Source organism: Chrysemys picta, chromosome 13 (assembly GCF_011386835.1).
Source record: "Chrysemys picta bellii isolate R12L10 chromosome 13, ASM1138683v2, whole genome shotgun sequence".
NCBI classification, from domain to species: domain Eukaryota; kingdom Metazoa; phylum Chordata; order Testudines; family Emydidae; genus Chrysemys; species Chrysemys picta.
In genome coordinates this window covers 38025645-38043694 of record NC_088803.1, presented here as the reverse complement: position 1 = coordinate 38043694, position 18050 = coordinate 38025645, and the positions used below count along the sequence as shown (strand labels likewise).

The 18050-nt window shown below is 45.4% G+C and overlaps 1 protein-coding gene across 4 annotated transcripts in view; it reads left to right on the top strand.

Annotated features, from left to right (window-relative positions):
- Window positions 1–18050, top strand: part of PREX1 (phosphatidylinositol-3,4,5-trisphosphate dependent Rac exchange factor 1) — a 221261-nt gene that overhangs the window by 133105 nt on the left and 70106 nt on the right. For 3 of the 4 annotated variants that reach the window (XR_006177052.2, XM_008172115.4, XM_008172114.4), the window contains exons 9-13: window positions 497–646; window positions 4901–5048; window positions 12034–12134; window positions 16293–16396; window positions 17514–17563. Coding sequence is in view for 3 of the 4 variants with exons in the window: in XM_008172115.4 (XP_008170337.2) it covers window positions 497–646; window positions 4901–5048; window positions 12034–12134; window positions 16293–16396; window positions 17514–17563 (553 nt within the window). In the remaining variant the exon portion in view is untranslated. The remainder of the gene's footprint in view (window positions 1–496; window positions 647–4900; window positions 5049–12033; window positions 12135–16292; window positions 16397–17513; window positions 17564–18050) is intronic. The other variant, XM_065565962.1, reaches the window with a different exon arrangement.

Here is an 18050-nt window from a genome sequence, read left to right as displayed (position 1 = left end):
TCACTTTCCTTGGCAGGACTTTTGCACTACGGGATTTGTCCAATACAGAATAGAAATATATCAGTATAATTTCACTGGAACTCAAGCCGTCGGTGAGCCCACTGCAGACTTCCCCTGTTAACATGGCTCTTGGGAATGAGACTTGCCCAGACTCTTGCTGACTGAGGGGACTGCTGCTCAGACATGGAACTCCCATTGCCACCAGTGGAATTTCTGATTGTTGAGCAGTCGCAGTTTCAGGCCCATAATGTACAAGAACCCAAGTTTTCAAACTTGGCGCACTAAAGATAGGTAGCTGCATGAGTATTAGATTGTCAGAGGAGCTAAGCACCCTCAGCTTCCATTGACTTCCATAAGAGCTGCAAGTGTCCAGCACCTGTGAAATTCAGGGCATTTAAATGTGGAAATTGTGGTCAAAGCATCCAAGGTTAATTTGTTTTCATTAAAGGGCCAGGCCTTCCATTCACTGTCTGGGCTGTGCATTGTGTTTTTGCAGCAGATTATCACAGCAACGGCTACACGGTGACTAATGGCTGGAAGATACACAACACTGCCAAAAACAAATGGTTTGTTTGCATGGCCAAGACTCCAGAGGACAAACAGAAATGGCTGGATGCTATAATCAAGGAAAGGGAACAGAGAGAGAGTAAGTGAATGGCATATCTTCTAACAGCACTGAGTGACTCACACAGGAGAGACACTGTGTGTGTGAAAACGTGTGTCTGTGTATGTGCGCATACATGGATGTGTGCGTACATGTTTGCGTGACTATGAATGTGTCAGAGGGAGAGAGAAGCTGTTCTAGTTTCTTAAAGTTTTCCTCTATGTGACAGTGGCTTTTAATGGCCAACTTTAATGACAAGAGAATCAAGTGACTGGAAGCATCTACTTCTTAATTTACCCCTGGGCATTTTAATGCCCCAGGCATCATATTTACAGGAATCAAATTGTCAGTTTCTTTTATGCACTGAAGCACTTTGAAACATTGTCTTTACTTAATCGATTTTTAAGTTTTATTTGTAAATAGAGTCTGCAAGGTGAAAAAAAACAGCCTTTTGCCAGGCGGTGCTACAAACTCATCCTCACAAAGAGTCAACCTAAATGTTTCTGGGCAGTGCATTGAAATAAAACAATTCAGGGAGAACATCTTTGGGACTGTTTGGGCTTCGCAGACTAGGAATGCTGACAAATCTGTGCAAATGTTTGTGTTGCTTTTATCTTTCTGGAACTGAATGAAAAACATGATTGTCTGTGGAACTGTTCTGTAAGAGAGGTAAGGTCTATGGAGCCTAAACACAGGATGGGGAGCCAGGAATCCTTGAGTGAAACGTTTCTGACACCAACTTCCTCTGTAGCCTCAGACAAGTTATTTGACTACTCAGCCTGTTTCCCTATCTTCAGAATGAGAACAATAACTCATTGGCAGAGGTGTTGCCAGTTAACCTTTCTAAAGCACTTTGGAGATTAGGAGCCTGACCTATAGAAGTGTCCTCCCATTTTGCAGGCACTGTTTTGTGGGTACAGTTGGCCTCATTTGCAGCTGTAACTACCTAATTCTGCCAGCATGAACTGAAGTCAGTCTGAGACCCCTTTTGTACCTAAGCCGTATAAATATTAAGTGATCCTGGTTTTCACTAGGAATTTCAAAGGATTTTAAGGGAGATGGACACCAAAATCCTACTGAAATTTAATTGGAGTTAGGTGCCTAAATTCCTCAGGCTGCTTTGGAAATCCTAGCTCTAATTATTATAATACAATACTTTACTGCGTGATAAAGTGCAGTATAGTGTAGTATAGTACAATACAAATTACAATGTGGGTTGTTATCTTGGAATACAAGAATCATTGATAATGTGCCTTGTCATATCTGAATGCCAAGGTACCTGCCAATAATAGCAGAGAAAACAGCTTCAGAATACTGTCCAGCCATAGCATAAATGAAAGTGAACTTCTAACCTCAGGCCAAAACCAGTAAGAGAAGGAATATCCCTGAAGACCAGTGAGAGAGTTTTAACTTTTTAAAGAGTGTTTCTAACCACTGGAGACTGGGAGGTCTGTGCTCGCTAATCAGTTCTGCATCACATTCTAACACAGGGATCCTTCTGTGCTACTTTAGCATTTTTCATTAAAATGGAGTTCCTAGCTCCCAGGCCTGTGTTCAGAACACTAGCCCACATCACTCCAAATCTTCATTGCAGATTAAATTCTTGTTTTATGGCAGTTTGATGTTTTGTGAAAATTCCTGTGCAATCAGATTAAAAATAAAAAAGAGGAGACAGGTTTAATAAGAAACAAAAGAGAGAGGGTGAGACAAACAGAACCACCGTTAAATAAACAGTTGGGTAGGGGAGAGAGGAGCCACCCATCAGGATGGTTGGGGACAAAGCAGAACCACAAGAACAGTTAAAAATGAGAGTATTCTAATGATACGGGTTCTTTGCTGGTATACGTAAGCATGGGAACTAGGGGTGCAGAGGGTGCTGCAGCACCCCTGGGCTCCCGGCTGCCACCCCGCACCCAAGGTCTCGGTTGCCGCCCCACACCCAGGGTCTCAGCTGCCACCCCATGCACCCGGGGCTCTGCTACTGCCCCGCGCACCTGGGGTCCCAGCTGCCAGCTGGTGCGCCTGGGGTCCTGGCTGCTGGCCTCAGCTCTGGGGGGGGGGGGGGTGGACAGCGGTAACGGGGCTGGCTTTCAGCACCCCCACTATTAAAAATGTTTCAGCACCAGTGCTGGCATATGTGAGATGTCTGCAGAGATGAGCTGTTTTTACCCACACTCACGCACGCAGGCATTATATAATGTCATATTATAATATGTTACATAATTTGACTGCCCTTATACAGGTGGCAGTAGATATTAGAAACCTACAGTAGAGAAAGCATCAATGTACACTTTGTTTCCACTTTTCTTTAAGAACTGCTGGTGCCTCATAGCAACTTAAAAAACCCCATTCTGCTTAGACACAGACTCCAATTCTATAGCCTTGATCCAAAATTGTTGGTTACTTTTTGATAATTATGACCACATCCACTGTGTACTGCCGTGTGCCTCTGTAAAGCAGGGGAAACAATACTTTCCTACTTTGGGGCATTGCATGAAATGTAATATTTGTAGAATGCTTTTAGATCCACAGGTGGAAATATCAACTCTTAAACAACAACACACAACAAAATCCTTAGGAAAAAAATACAGAAAATCTTGGTGAAGGAAGCAGAATTATTTTTTAATGGAAAGTTTCTCCAAATTTTCTGTGCAGCATCAGCTACTCTGTCTTTTTTTTCCTCGGCTGCTTTTCATCATCCTGGTTTATGATGTGGCAGTCGATGACAGGAAATCCGGATAAACACGACTATCGTGGCAGACATTCCAGACCTTATTGGAAAGCTTCGTTTGACTCAGTACTTGCAAGGTCACAGAGCTATCAGTGTTTGGATTAGAAACCTTGGTGAGCATCCCTATTCTGTGTGATCCTGGAATGAGCTGTGCAGAATGTGCATTCTAGTCTGCTGTTTACATCAGAGCTTGGGGAATTCGGTCATGTCAGACCAGAATGAAACATGTGTACTATTACACTGGCTGTTTTCTATCACAAGTTCACATTGCAAATTAGCTTTGGCTACACATAACAGCATGCATATTTGAATCAGATCATAGGATGGGGGAGGTGATACTAAGTCAGGAGGTCTGCAGAACCAAAACCTTTAGGCAGATATTGGATACATGAAACAAATGCTACCTTTGCAGAATGAAATATTGTATAAGACTCTCACTTCTTAAGCACATGTACCAAAACTCTGAAACAAATGCAATAATCATTTGAAAAAAACTCGAAGGCAGTGTGGTGAATAATTGATGGCCATCAGGACTGTTAATTTTTGTTCAACTTTAGTTCTTCAAGCATAAAATAAGGCTAGAAGGGGTAAACTGGGCATCCTTTAGAGATAATTATGTATCTCTCTATCTAACTAGCCTTTCAGGCTGTTGCTTTAGTGTATAAAGTGAATGTATTGCTGGTGAAAGGTGCAAGAATAAAATAACTGGAAAACCAAGTCCTCTGTTCATTTACCAGACAGGTACAGCACAGACAACAGCAGTGCGTGCTCCCTCCATTCTCTGACCCACCCAAGTGCCTTAACCCTCAACACCAGGGGCAAAAAATTAAGACAGTTTCCATGGTCTTTAATAAGATAAGAAAGGCCAGCTGTGATATGGATGCATGTTCACTAGGAGCTGGAGTCAGACCAATAGGCTCATTTCAGACCAGCCATCTGATTTTTGCAACTTTCAGTCATGATTAAATTGGGCCACATGCAAACTGACAGCTGGAAGGTGACACCCTTCATATATGCCATCACCACTCGCTGAAGTCATCCAGTATCTCTCCAGCTGACTGCTTGATATGGTAGCCACAGTGTATCATCTAGCACAGCTTATTTACTGGTGATAAGCCGAGGAATCAGCGTTCATATCTAGATTGGGTTTAAGTCAGGGTCTGGATTTAGTGTCAACAGAATTTTGGCCCCAATGATGGAAGTCTCTCAAAATCATCTGTTCTGACAAGATTTCTGTCATCTTGAACTAATTCTTGTGAGGGTTACAGCTGCACCAGGAATGAATTGGGAATGAGTTGTTTGTTTGTTCCAACTTGCGCATGTTCTCAGTGCATGTTCCTGAGAATATTCCACTATGTGGAATGTGATGGAGGCCTCCCATCAATTTTGCATCCAGATTGTGAAGGGGCCCATTTTTCCAATGCTTGTAAAATAAGGCACTGCCATAAACTCTTATCGTCCCATGTGGCTGCTGCTGCTCTGTGTATGTGGCTGGCCTCAACTTTTGGCTTTGAGCGAACACTTTGATGGCCAGAATCTGAGGGAACCCCTGCTTTGTATTCCAGGTCTGAAACTGGGAATGGAGAGGGATGCGTACGTCATGATTGCGGAGAAAGGAGAGAAGCTGTATCACATGATGATGACCAAGAAAGTGAACCTTATCAAAGACAGGAGGAGAAAATTAAGCACTGTTCCCAAGTGCTTTCTTGGCAAGTAAGTGGTGTTTGGATTGAAAAGGCCCTTTCATGCCAATTAACCGAAGGGACTGTGGGTTTTCTGTGGATGGTATTGTGAGGGCAGATCAGCTGTGCTTTGCCGGGGCTTAATTGGAAAAGCCATAACCCCCATTACAGCTGCAGTTTATTAAAATTAATCATTAGTTTCTATGTAGTGCTCTGCACAGTCTGTACAATAGCAGCATATTCCACTGTGGAATATTTCACAACAATTATTTCAGATCGGCAGCAGGAGTAAGAAAAAGAGCCTAACCCCCAGATAGCCCACCTGTGTCCCCTTTTGTTCAGAAGGGGATGTTTTATGAGCAACGTTTGAACCCAGTAGAGCTACGCCAGCCTCAGTATCAAATCTAGAGTGTGCTCATTTAGTTATTGCTACACCAGAGACAATGTAAATTGAACAGGAGACCTCATGTCTTGTAGAAGTAAGGGATAAAAAGGACTTTTCTATGGGAGAAAACTCTCTCAGTCAGGCTAGACATTAGGAAATAATTCTTAACCATCACAGAGATTATGTCTTTGAAGAGACACTGCGGAGGTGCCAGAGCACCATTACAGGAGGCGGTCAAGGAGAGATTAGATAAGGCACTAGTGGGACTATTGTAGGGAAATGTCCTGCACAGCTCACAGGGAGTCAGAGTTGGTGACCTGAGAAGACTTTTCCGACTCGGCTGCCTGTAGTTGAAATTATCAGCTGGGAAAAAATAATTTTGAGAGACAGCTTATCCAGATACTTCCCCTCCCTCCTGTTCCCAATCACTGTAATGAGGCGGTTTGCATGCAGCAGCCCTTGGGTGTATGTGAAGTGGAAGTGATGCAGTGTCTTTATGCCTGACAGACAGCAGTCTTGATTGACAGACTGGTATTCCCGGTAGAGTGAAAGTGCTTGGCTCCTTTTTATTTTTCCTAGTTTCACATGGAAAGTTTGGGCTCTGGATGTGAGGCGAGTTCTAGTATTTCCCAGTTTATGCACAGCCAGAAGTGCCAGACCAAAAGGTTGTGTTCTCACAATACTGGGTCCTTTGCTGAGTCCCCATATTTTATCTAGTTCCAAAAGTCATACATGGAATTTCCTGAGCAAGCCCTTTCTCTTTAAACATACTCCTTTATGTATTGTAAATGCTTCACACTCTCTTCTGCTCAATGCCCTCAGTCCAGCCTGGCAACAACCCTGATACTCCAGTCTTGGAAACGTGATGCAGCTCTGGCAATGCCCCACAATCCTGACCCCTCCTAGGACCCCACGACCTACCAATGCACCTCAATCCTGAACTATTGTGTCTCTGCTATTTCATTCAGAATGCCACTCTTCTCCATAAAAAGTAACTTTGTCAGTGCACGTCAGCCTTTACCTAAAGCAACTTTTCTATTCTAGTCCTGGGCCCCCAGTACAGCTCAGCTAATGCATTTCAATCCTAACCTTTTTGCAAACTCGCCGTTCCATTGCTGGGCTTGCCCTGAACAATTCATTTCAATGGTGACCTGCACATTTGCCGGCCATTCCAGCCCAGGATCTCAAAGAAGAAGTTACTGTTGTGTTGAATTGTGCTTGTGTATTTGGTGGTTTTGAGGTGCAGGCAGGTATCAGCTGAGAATAAGACTGAGGCTGCTAAACTCATTTCACTCCTGCCCTTTGGCCATCTCACAGCATCCTACTGCACTAGAGCAATAGCACTAAATGATTCAAGGGAGAAAGTGTGGATGTGGAGGGAAAAGCTGATACTGATGTGCTGTGGAGCCATAACTGCCTCCAACACCTTGGTGTTATGAGTTATAGAAATATCAAGTGTATTTATTTATAGGACTCTCTCTGGAATTTGATTGCAAGGAATGATTTATGAGAGAGTAAATCCACCTTGCTAAGTTCTCTTCAGGTGCACCGGCAGACCATCCAGGCATGCAAATAATCATACTCCGTGAAAGGGATGCTTTAGTGCCAGGAATGCATTTGCCACAACGGTTGCTTTTTGTACTTTTTTCCCACAGTACCCAATTGCTCAAATGACCTTGAACTTTATTGAGTTTTGCAATGTAGAGGGGTTAGCAACCCTAGAAGGTTTTAAATCTGTGTGGGCAGATTGGAGCAACCTAAATGGCTTGGAAAGATTTTTCTGTGTATTTCTTGAGGAGCAGAAAGCCAGTAACCTCAGGGGTGGGGAGAGGTGATGTGGCTGTCAGAATTTAGAATCAAGACTACTCTAAATTATGCTGGGGATAAACCAGGGATCCGACAAGTGCCAAGGGGGCTTATGGCAAGCTTTACCCCACCTCCCACTCCCCACTTCCCAACCCCACCTAACCTGAGCAGAGCTGAGTATTTGCCCTGGTCTCTATTTAAGCCGAGGCAAAAGTGTCTAAGCACCCTCTTGCCCCAGGACCTAAGTTAGCTGTCTATACCACTTTTCACCTATTGAAGTGACAAGTGAAATGAATGATCATATATTTAGGGCTTTAAAGTACATTTTACTGAAATAGAAAAGGCAGGATTATAGGCAATTCCAAGGGCTAAATTCTGCCCTCACCCAAGTGCATACACCTAACACTGAAGTCATGTATGTAGTAGAATGTGACCCTAAAGGCATTCCCAAATATCACCAAATTAATTAACATTTTTTTGGTAGGCACTGGTTGCCAACTTTCTAATTGCAGAAAACCGAACAACCCTTCCCCGCCCTTCCCCAAGGCCCCGCCCGTGTTCTGCCCCTTCTCTGAGGCCCCGCCACCATTCATTCCATCCACCTCCCTCCATCGCTCGCTCTCCCCCATCCTCACTCACTCACTCATTTTTACCAGGCTGGAGCAGGAGGTTGGAGTGTGGGAGGGGGTGAGGGCTCTGGCTGGGGGGGGGGGGGCAGGCTCTGGGGTAGGGCCAGGGATGAGTGTTTTGGGGTGCAGGAGAGGGCTCCAGGCTGGGGCCGAGGGGTTCGGAGTGCTGGGAGGGAGTTTGAGTGTGGGAGGGGGTGCAGGGTGTGGGCTCTGGGAGGGAGTTTGGGTTCAAGGGGGGCTCAGGATTGGGTTGGGGTGCAGGAGTGGTTGTGGGGTGAGGGCTCCAGGAGGGGGCTCAGGGATGGAGCAGTGGTTGGGGTGTGGGAGGAGGTGCGGAGTGCGTGCTCCGGGAGAGGGCTCAGGGCTGGAGCAGGGGTTGGGGTGCGGGATGCGAGCTCTGAGCGGCGCTTACCTCAGGTGGCTCCCAGAAGTGGCCGGTATGTCCCTGCAGCCTCTAGGCACAGGGGTGGCCAGGGGGCTCTGCACGCTGCCCGCACCCGCAGGTGCCACCCCCACAGCTCCTATTGGCTGCGGTTCCTGGCCAATGGGAGCTGCGGAGACGGCACTTGGGGCGGGGGCAGCATGCATTGCCTCCCTGGCTGCCCCTGTGCCTAAGGCTGCAGGGACATACCAGCCACTTCTGGGAGCCGCACAGAGCCAGAGCAGGCAAGGAGCCTGCCTTAGCCCCGCTGCACCACCGACCAGACTTTTAATGGCCTGGTCAGCAGTGCTGACCAGAGCCACCAGGGTCCCTTTTCGACCGGGCGTTCTGGTAGATTAGGGTGACCAGATGACAAAGATGAAATATTTGGGGGGGGGGGGGGGAGGTGTGCCATCGGAGGGGGAAAAAAAAAAAAAAAAAGCCGGTGGCGGAGCAGCCCCATCTCCACCCGACTCTATGGTGGCCGCAACAGCTGAGCGCGCCCCGGCCCAGAGCTGCCAAGCCCACGTGCTGCGCTAGATCCCCGGGGCAGCCTGGCTCGCTTCCCGGCCACCCTCCCCGCCATGGGCGCGGCGCAGGAGGCCCAGGCCTGCCTTGCCTTCTACCCGGGACTTGGGCGGAGGGAGCCGCTGCGGGATCTCTGCTGGGCTGTGCTCACCTTCCTGGAGAAGCTGGACTGGAGCAGTTTGCAGGGTGAGTGCTGGGGGCCACCCCTGCCCTCCAGGCTTGCGCCGCCATACAGCTGATCAGTGCAAGCCTGGGAGGGAGGAGGAATGCGGCATGCTTGGGGAAGAGGCGGGGCCAGGGCAGGAATTTGGGGAGGGATCCAATGGGGCAGTGAGGGGGCGGGACTGGGGGGCGGGACCAGGGCGGGGATTTGGGGAGGGATCCAATGGGGGAAGGAGGGGCGGGGCTGGGGGCGGGGGGGCAAGAGCCCCTCCGGGCTCCGCCTGTGCACCGGAGCGGAGGGCAAAATTGCTTGTTTGTTCCGTGTCCCGACCGAACATCGGTCGGGACGCGGGACAAATAAGCAAATATTGGGACAGTCCCAATAAAATTGGGACATCTGGTCACCCTAGGGTAGCTTTTGCTGTGTGCTGGGCCTCTGGCTAAACTCTAGAGTGGTGTGCCCCATTCCAGACATACAGACCTGGGAGTGAAACCATGTGTAGACACCAGGGGGCAGACCCTCAGTTGGTACAAATTGTTCATTGATTTGCGCTATGACAATTTATACCCTATGAGGCTCTCCCCCTCCCCGCCCCCAGATCTGAGAGGGCTTCTGCTTTTTTTGTGTAGAACTAGATCCCTGGAGTTTGAGGGACTCCCCAGTATAAAACAGTTCTCTTTAAGTATAAAACTAAGAGCTGATGGGAAAAAATAACTGAATGCTGCTCCGAAGACCCTGAAGCCTTTAGCAAAGTGAGATGGTTTTCTTAAGTGCTACTTTAAGATTTCTATGGATTTTGGTTCTCAAGCAAAATTAGTGTTTGCTCTGTAGGCTTAACAAACTCTGAGAAGTATGTGACCCAGAAATATTGGCAGCTGCTGGACTGTTGCCAAAAAAAATCTGTTTGAAGCCAAAGAAGGACAATCAAGGAGTTTACAGGATGATGGAATTTTAACCTCATGCACTTATTAGGCAGGAGAGGGCGGGGTCGCATGGATTCTGTTAGTGCAAATGCATATGGAGATAAGGGAACTGCATGTGCAAATGGCCAGGTAGACAACTGAGAGACCATTTGCACACATGGTTACTTGATTTCCATGACTTCCATGTTGCAGGTAACTTGGCCTACAATTTAATTGCATGTTAATTTGTGCACTAAATGTGTTTGAACATCAGAGTGTCTAATTCGGTCTCTCATGGGTCGCTGGGGCTTAGTTCCTCATTTCATTTGCTAATGACCCCTTCCGGCAGACAAGGAGCAGCATTGACTGGCTCAAAGAAAAGACACATCCCACCCTTCTTCACCTTTAATCCATGGGGGAAAGCAAAGGATCCCCTGGGCTCCAAGAGGAGTTCATAGTGTTTGTCTCTCCATACAGGAGTTATTTCACATACTCTTTCCCTAAAGTGTTAGGTGCCAGTCTTCCAACCCTCAGCTTTTATTTGTGCACACACAAAATCATGCATTGGCAAGTATGCACCTGGACTTTGCAGCTGCAAACACCTCTGCACATTTTAATGTTTGTACATGCCCGTTAAATAACCTAACTCGTGTTAGCACACAAGTATATCATTTGCACCTGCAAAGCCTATTGGGAGCTATGTCAGAAGGATACAATGGAACATGCATGCAATTTTGCAGGCACATAATTAGGTAGCACAACTCCTATTTCCAGGAATGGGGGTGAAGCATCTGATTCCCACCCATCTCTCTGATAGTTTATTTTCTTATTCAGAATCACTGGGAGACCAAGATGTTGGGCCTGATACATCACTGTTTTACTCTGGTCTTTTTACAAACTGTTGGTTTCCATGAGATTATGCTGGTGTAACGAAGCAGTTTTGTTGCTTTCTTTTTGCCATTACAATTACATGGTAGTCCCTCAACAAGCTGAAGCTGTTTTTTATTGTTGTTGTTCTAAAAGCAAAACAGTTACACTACCTAGGCTGGGATGAGTCAGCCCGTGATAAACACAGAAAGACTAAAAATGCTGCAGTAAAAGCCCATAACTGGAGGCACGGATGCTGGTTTTGATAAGCAACAGCCCTACACAAATTGGCAGGCACCCAACTGGTTTACTGAACTCAGAGTTCCCATATGTTGCTCTGCTTTCAAATATTCCTTTTGTTCTTTTTGATTAATTTTACACATTCTGGTGTAGTCCCTGATTAAACTGACAAACTTGCTAGGTCCCCCAATGGCACTGCCAGTGTCCCATTCATCAGGCTGGCAAAGTTTATATTCTCTATACACACTGCCACTCTAGTTGAGTCACACACAACATAGCTAGCTGTATTCAGAAGTTTTCCTCTGCCCATGTTTGCAGCTCTGCCTTCATCATAGAAACAAGCTATGTGTCAAAGCACTGTGATTCACCTGCTCATTCAGCATTAGTATCCCTCATACCACCAACTTTTAGTAGGGTAGGAGAGATTGATAATCATTTAATTATAAGACAGGCCCCAGCTTTAATGCAGTGACCTTAAATTAGCCTATCAACAGGACTTGAACTCAGTCTGAGTCTACTCTCATTAGTAACGATGTAACTGTATTAAAGGTAATGGAGTTACACCAGTGCAAAACCAGTGAGGGAGGCGAATCAGACCCAGTGAAGTAAGATGAATATCTCTTTCAATTCAAGCCATGGACGTTGCTTTGATGGATACCAGGGTAAAAATATAATTTTCCTGTCTGTGATTTATTGTTTTTTAAGGGCATCAATATACTTTCCTTTCCTGCTCTCATTTGGGAGTCTGGAGCGCTCATTAAAATAAGTCCCTGTTGTAGCCCTTTTTGAACCAATTGGATCTTCTTTCCCTCCAAGTCTGCTAGTTATGGAGAATTAAGGGAAATGTTTCCCACAGGAAATGCAGAGCATTTCCCACAGAAATGTAGGCAATCCAGCTGTCTAGAAGAGGCGCCGTCATTCCCTTCTGTGTACTGTAGCCGAAATGTCGTGTAGATGTTAATGCAGTGCTTCAAGAAGAGAGTACCAGTGGTTGGTTAATGCCTGGCAGAGACATGTTTGCTTGCCCTTAGGGAGAGAGAGCTAATTGCTTTTGCTATTCTACTTCCCCTTGCAGTGAGTTTGTATCCTGGCTCATGGAGATTGGGGAGATAAGCAAGCCGGAGGAAGGGGTCAACCTGGGACAAGCCCTGTTGGAAAATGGCATCATTCATCATGGTGAGTGCTCTGTGTCATAGCAAGGTGCCAGATCTTAGTAAGACACTGGAGACATTGGTGTAAAGGTACTTGCAGTTGTTCACATGACATTCAAGCAGCTTCTCTCAATGTTTGCATCAAATCCTCATTGTCCCACTGTGAGAGGGCATTTAACTCCTACTAGTATTAATGGGAGTTATACACGTGAGGGGGGCCACCTTTGTGGTAGTTGTGTCATAACATAATGACTCAGCATCCATCCTAAGGCAAGGCTGCATCTCTCCAATGACAGGCTGTGTGACAGTCTTGTGAAAATCAAGGCCGTCTCTGAATCTGGGATTGGGTAACAACCCTAAGTGGCATATGGAGGAAAAGTGACCCTTCAGTTTGAGACAAATGCATTACAGAGTAAGTGGATCCTTTCTCCATGCCTCTTAGCTGTTTTACTGAGCAAAGGAGTAGAAGGACAGTATTCCAGGTGCAGTGCCCTCATCTATGACAATCCAAGCACTTGTGTTCCTTTGAGTAAGTGCACTCTGAGGGCCAGATTTTCAGATTTTGGATAAACAAACACATCTAGTCGGCCATTTATGCCTGTAATTACTTGACTTGCATGTACCATCTCAGTAGTTGCGCGCGCACACACACACGCACACGCACACACACACACCTAAAAATTGTGTGTTCATTTGCACTTAGTATTTTTAAAAATCCAGCCTTGAGTAACAAGTCCGTTCTCGAAGTCTGCTATGGAAAGCGAGAGAGGAGGGCCAAGTTGTGCAACTCAGGAAAAGACCAGAGACTTGAGTAACAGGGTGGGGTCTGTGGCTGACTGAGTGTAGAGACATTGGACAATTTCCCTTGAAAAATGAGGCTCAGTCTCAGGAGCTGCAGAAGTTAGGAGTGTTTTCTCATAGACACACAGTATTCTCCTTATGCCGTGAGATTCCTAGCCAGAGAGTGAGGTAGTAATAGGAGTGGGGGAGTATTTGTCCTTTCCAGCTCACTTTTCAAGAGCATATCTTTTTAAAAGTGTCATGTGACTTTGTTGATGAAGCCCAGGAAATGTTCCTTCTACATGAAATCATAGGGCAGAGGTTTAAGGTTCCGAGGCCTCTTTGTATGAGCAGTTGTGTGAGCGTTTGCACCCCTGACTTGTTTGAAAATCTGACCCACTCCCTGTATTTCTAGTAAAGCATGATTTTTCTCCTGCTTTTTGTGCCCTTCAAAACCCACATTTCTCCTGTTCTTTCCCATTCTTTTTCCATTTCAGAAAGCAGAATAACTCAGTCATGTACAATTTAAACAGCAGGTGCCCCATTTCTAGCCATTAGGTGTATGTGGCTGGAAAATGCTCCTCAAGGGAATAAGGATTTTATTCCTTAAGGTCCTAAATTTCCGTGCAATCTCTAATCCAGTTTAAATAGGGGAGCTATTTAATGAGACTAGTATTGCTTTAGCACTAATCTGTTGGCATTACAGCTCCACTAGGGCTTCTTCCTGGTGATTATAACAGTGTTAAGAAATGATGTCTGTTGTCTTCTCTTAATCAAAACACAGGGAAACCTTTCTTTGCTGTGTGCTAATACCAGCAGCACGAGATTTCCCCATGCACACGCACTTCCACCGCCCATGTGCAGACACCTTCATTCGTTTGCACTCACTATGAGCCCCTCTTTCAAAAATGCTCAACTCCCATTTAGGCAACAAAATAAATGACCAGATTTTCAAAAGTGCTCAGTACCCCGGAGCTCCCATTGTGACACTGATGTCTTATTTACGTGCCTAAATAGAAACGGAGCCCTAATTGTGGGTTCTGAGTCCTTGAAACTATGACCCCATGTGCATATGCACACAGATATCCCTTTGCATGCATACCCATACTCTACACACACACTCGATCGCTTGCACAGCACAAGAAACTCTTCTGAGGATGCATGATCCAGTATTGATATTTTATTACAGCTATTCAAGCTACTATAGCTGACCACCCTGGCATTGGTCTGAGGTTCTTAGATATGATTTAGCAACTGTCCCAACAAAATCTTCCAGCACAGAGAAATTAAAATAGTTAAATATTTTTACACTCCTCCAGAGGCCCCTGACAAAGAGCAGATCCCTATGACTGTTTAAAATATTGCCTGTATCTAGAGCTCCTATTGTCACTGTCTCCTGGTGACAATTGGTATACTTTAGAAGGCACCTTCAACCCTATTTTTAGCTGAGGAAACTTCCCTTGTAATTAGGTTTTGAGTTTTACTGACATGAAAAGAGTCACAATATTCATCTCCTTATCTTGAACACTGCAACGTAGCCCCACATTAGGCAACGTGTCTTATCTTTTGTTTTTCCTTGGTATAATGTGACTGTTGGGAGAAAACTGCTGATTCTCCTAGCCTGCCTGACCTCCTCTGGGAGCAGGACTCTGTGCAAGGCAGAACGGACCCATAGCAGATCACAGACTTGCAGGAGTGCTGAGCTTTGTGCATTTTATCACTTTGCTTCCTCCTCATCTCCTTTAATCCTGGCTCCTTTATCTGAGGCTGCTGATGTGTAAGTGACAGCCTGGTACACATAGCAGCGACCTAAAGGAGTTTCATCAGAACTTTGTCCTAACCTGTGCCGGGCACAAAGGATCAAAGAGATCTCCCCGCAGGACCCATTCTCAGTCAGATTCAGAAGTATCAGACCCAGAGCATGCAGACTCTCAATGAGGGAAGAGTCCGCAGCCATCACAGAGGACATCAAAAATTCCCCATATATGAAAGGACTTGAGAAGCTTATGAACATGATTATATGATGGGGTTGCCTTCAGTACCAGAAGACTGGACTTGATGAGCCTATAAGTCTCTTCCAATCCTCTGTCCTGTGTTCCTATGTCAAAACGGTGACTGGATTCTGCAACATGGAACCAGCGTCACCCTTTGAAATTTTATACAATCTTTAACGCCCCGCCAAAGAGAGCAAGCAGCATTATCGACACCCGCAGAACAGGAGGTAGATTATAGGTAGTTCTTCCCCATCCCCAAATATCCACAAAAGAACAATCTTTGTCTTCTAAGGGTGGGGCCCGTCCACTATGCAGCTCAGACAAAAATCCGGGACTAAACTGGCTCAGACTAACTCAGTTTAAACAGCTTTGGCCAGCCAGTGAATCCCCATTCTCGTAGGTTGGCCAAACTGCATCTAAATCAAGCTAGTCTCAAATAGTTTTAAACCACATTTTAAGTCAATTCATCAAGTACGGTTCCCAGCCCAGAATATAGGGCTTCAGAAAAAGCCCTGGGGCTACCAGCTAGTTTTGGTCGATCATATGACTCATTCGAGATAACAAGGATGACTGGAACTGCTCACTCCTCTCCTTCATCTCTACCTGCTGCTTTGGTTGCTCTGTTCCCTTGCCCTTCTCCTTCCTCTGTATTTGCTTTCAGTTTTGGACTCATCTTTCCATTTGGGACGTGTCCCTATCCCCAATGAATCATATTCTGCTTCCTATGCTCACCTCAAGTCACCATTATAATACAGCATGGACCAATAAGATCTCAGCTGCACCATTGCAGAATGGCCATTTTAGCAAAGTAGTGTCTGGAGAGCACCATTTAATTACATCAGTGAGCCCATTAACACCTTATTAAAAACCAGTGCTCTGGTGGAAGAATCCGTCCAACATCTGTATTTCATCTCACCAGTATGCTCTCTCCTTTAGGAATTGCAACAGATCCCTATGTCAGAGCCTTGGGCAGCTGCAAAAATCATTTCATTCATGTTAAAATGACTGTTGTAGGGTTACAGAATCTGCAAGGCCCTGATTCAAAGCTGATTGAAGTAAGTGGAAAGACTCCCATTGACTTCAATGGAGCTGGTTCCAAAGCTGTAAACAACTGAAACAGGTTTGATGGAAGAGAACAGCATTTTGCAGGGTATTTCACTTGACTGAAATTGCAACATTTTGGAGAACCATCCCTTTGGGGCCAGACATTCAGAAATGTATCTGTGCAAGGTATGCACAACAGTAGGACTGTTAATTGTGTGTGTGCAAACCTGACCATGTGAGCCTTCGTCATTAGAGGGACTGTAGAAAATGGTAGATTCTTTGCGTGCAGAAATACTGTGCTGTCATAATGCATGGCATGGGAGGAGGCATAGACTGATTATTAATTACTGCTCTGGTGGTTTCAGTTTCAGATAAGCATCACTTTAAGAATGAGCAGGTGATGTACAGGTTTCGGTATGATGATGGAACGTATAAACCAAGAAGCGAATTGGAAGATATCATGTCCAAGGTACTTGATCTCCCTTGTAGGTTGGAGCCTAATAATAACTCTGATTAATAGTTATAAAAAGTGTATTTTTTCCATCTGTTTGGCCATAACCAGCACCATAGCACATTGTCCAAAGCTAGTAAAACCACTAATTTCTATCATTCTGCCACCATGGTAGTGTAGGAGACATTCTCCCTCTCGTTCCCCATCTTGCCCACTTTTCATGCCATTTTGGATTATTCTGTTGATTAGGAGAGAAAGCCAGGCCTAGTGATAAATTATTATTATTATTTACGTACATCGTGGTTGTACCCAAAGCCCCCAGTCAGGATGAGGGTGTGAATTCTGAAAAAACACAATAGGCTAATTTATACTAGCCGAAGACTCCTTCCAGTTTAAGAAGAGAGGTGATGTAGCAATGGTGTGTAGATATTTAGGTTTTTTTTAATGATACTTACATATATGTAAGGTGAATTCCAGTGTGATCCCCATCTGCCCCTCAATCTGTTATTAATTGGCTGATTTCTTATGGCCATCACTTCAGAGGTGGTTCTTGAGGAAAGATCAGGAGGAGAAGAGGGGTAATTCCATGGGTAAGCAGCAGAATAGAATAAGCTGAGCTATTTGTGTGAGAAGCTGATGTACAAGGCTGCCATTGCTGGCAGAGCAAAGGAGGTGGAGTGACACAGTAAGAGACAAGTGTGGAAAAGCCGGGAGAGAGGTGAGAAGGTACTTGGAGGTGAAGACAAGAAGCTCATACTTGGTAAAATGGGGAGCCACTAGGGGAGCCAGTGAAGGGGGACTCAAACGGGTGTGATTCAATCAGAGTGATCTTAGCAGCTGCAGTTTGCATGGGCTGGAATGGGGGTGGGTGCTGGAAAGGAGGACGTTAGCGGTAGAGTGCAGAAGTGAAACCTCAGTGCCACGGATGGAAGAGAGATTGTTGGAAGTGGAAGGGGAAAGAGAGGAGAAGGAGAAGAGTTTCTAGAAACATTTGATCAGTCTAACTCCTGATGAGAAGATGTTGTCCAGGGCCATACTACTGTAGTTCCAGAGCTGCTATAGCTATTCAATATGGTTTTTAAAAAACACTGGATCTGGTGCATAATTATAAAGCCACATTTGTTTTGTTCCTTAGGGTGTGAGGCTCTATTGCCGACTGCATAGTCTTTACACTCCGGTGATAAAGTAAGTTCTGCTTGTCTGTTGTGTCTGTCTTTCTTAAGGGGATAACATGCTGCCATTTGAAATCTTCTCTCTTTCTCCCTATAACCTGGAATGAAACAGTTTGCTCAGTTTATCCGGGCTCCTTTGCTACCATCCCATCTCCACAGCTGGGATTAGCAGAGGTGCTTCTGCTGAAGGACCGTAGAACTGAATTCAGGAGGGCTGGTCTCAGGGCCATTCTGGAGTCTGCTCTCTCTACCCATTCATCACAACCCTTAGCTTTAGAGCATTTATTTACCCCAGGTATATTTCTGAGTTTGGGGTTAGAGTGGGCATATTAATAAGTGATGGCTGAATCAGGAGAGATCATGGAGGTGCATCTGTTGCTGTTGCTTATTGCAGGCAGTATTGTTTGTTTTGTTAAGTTATGTAAACTTACTCAGAGGCTGAAGGAAAGGTCTCATAAAAAACCAGGAAGGGATAAATCCTGACCTTGGCAAAAAATTCT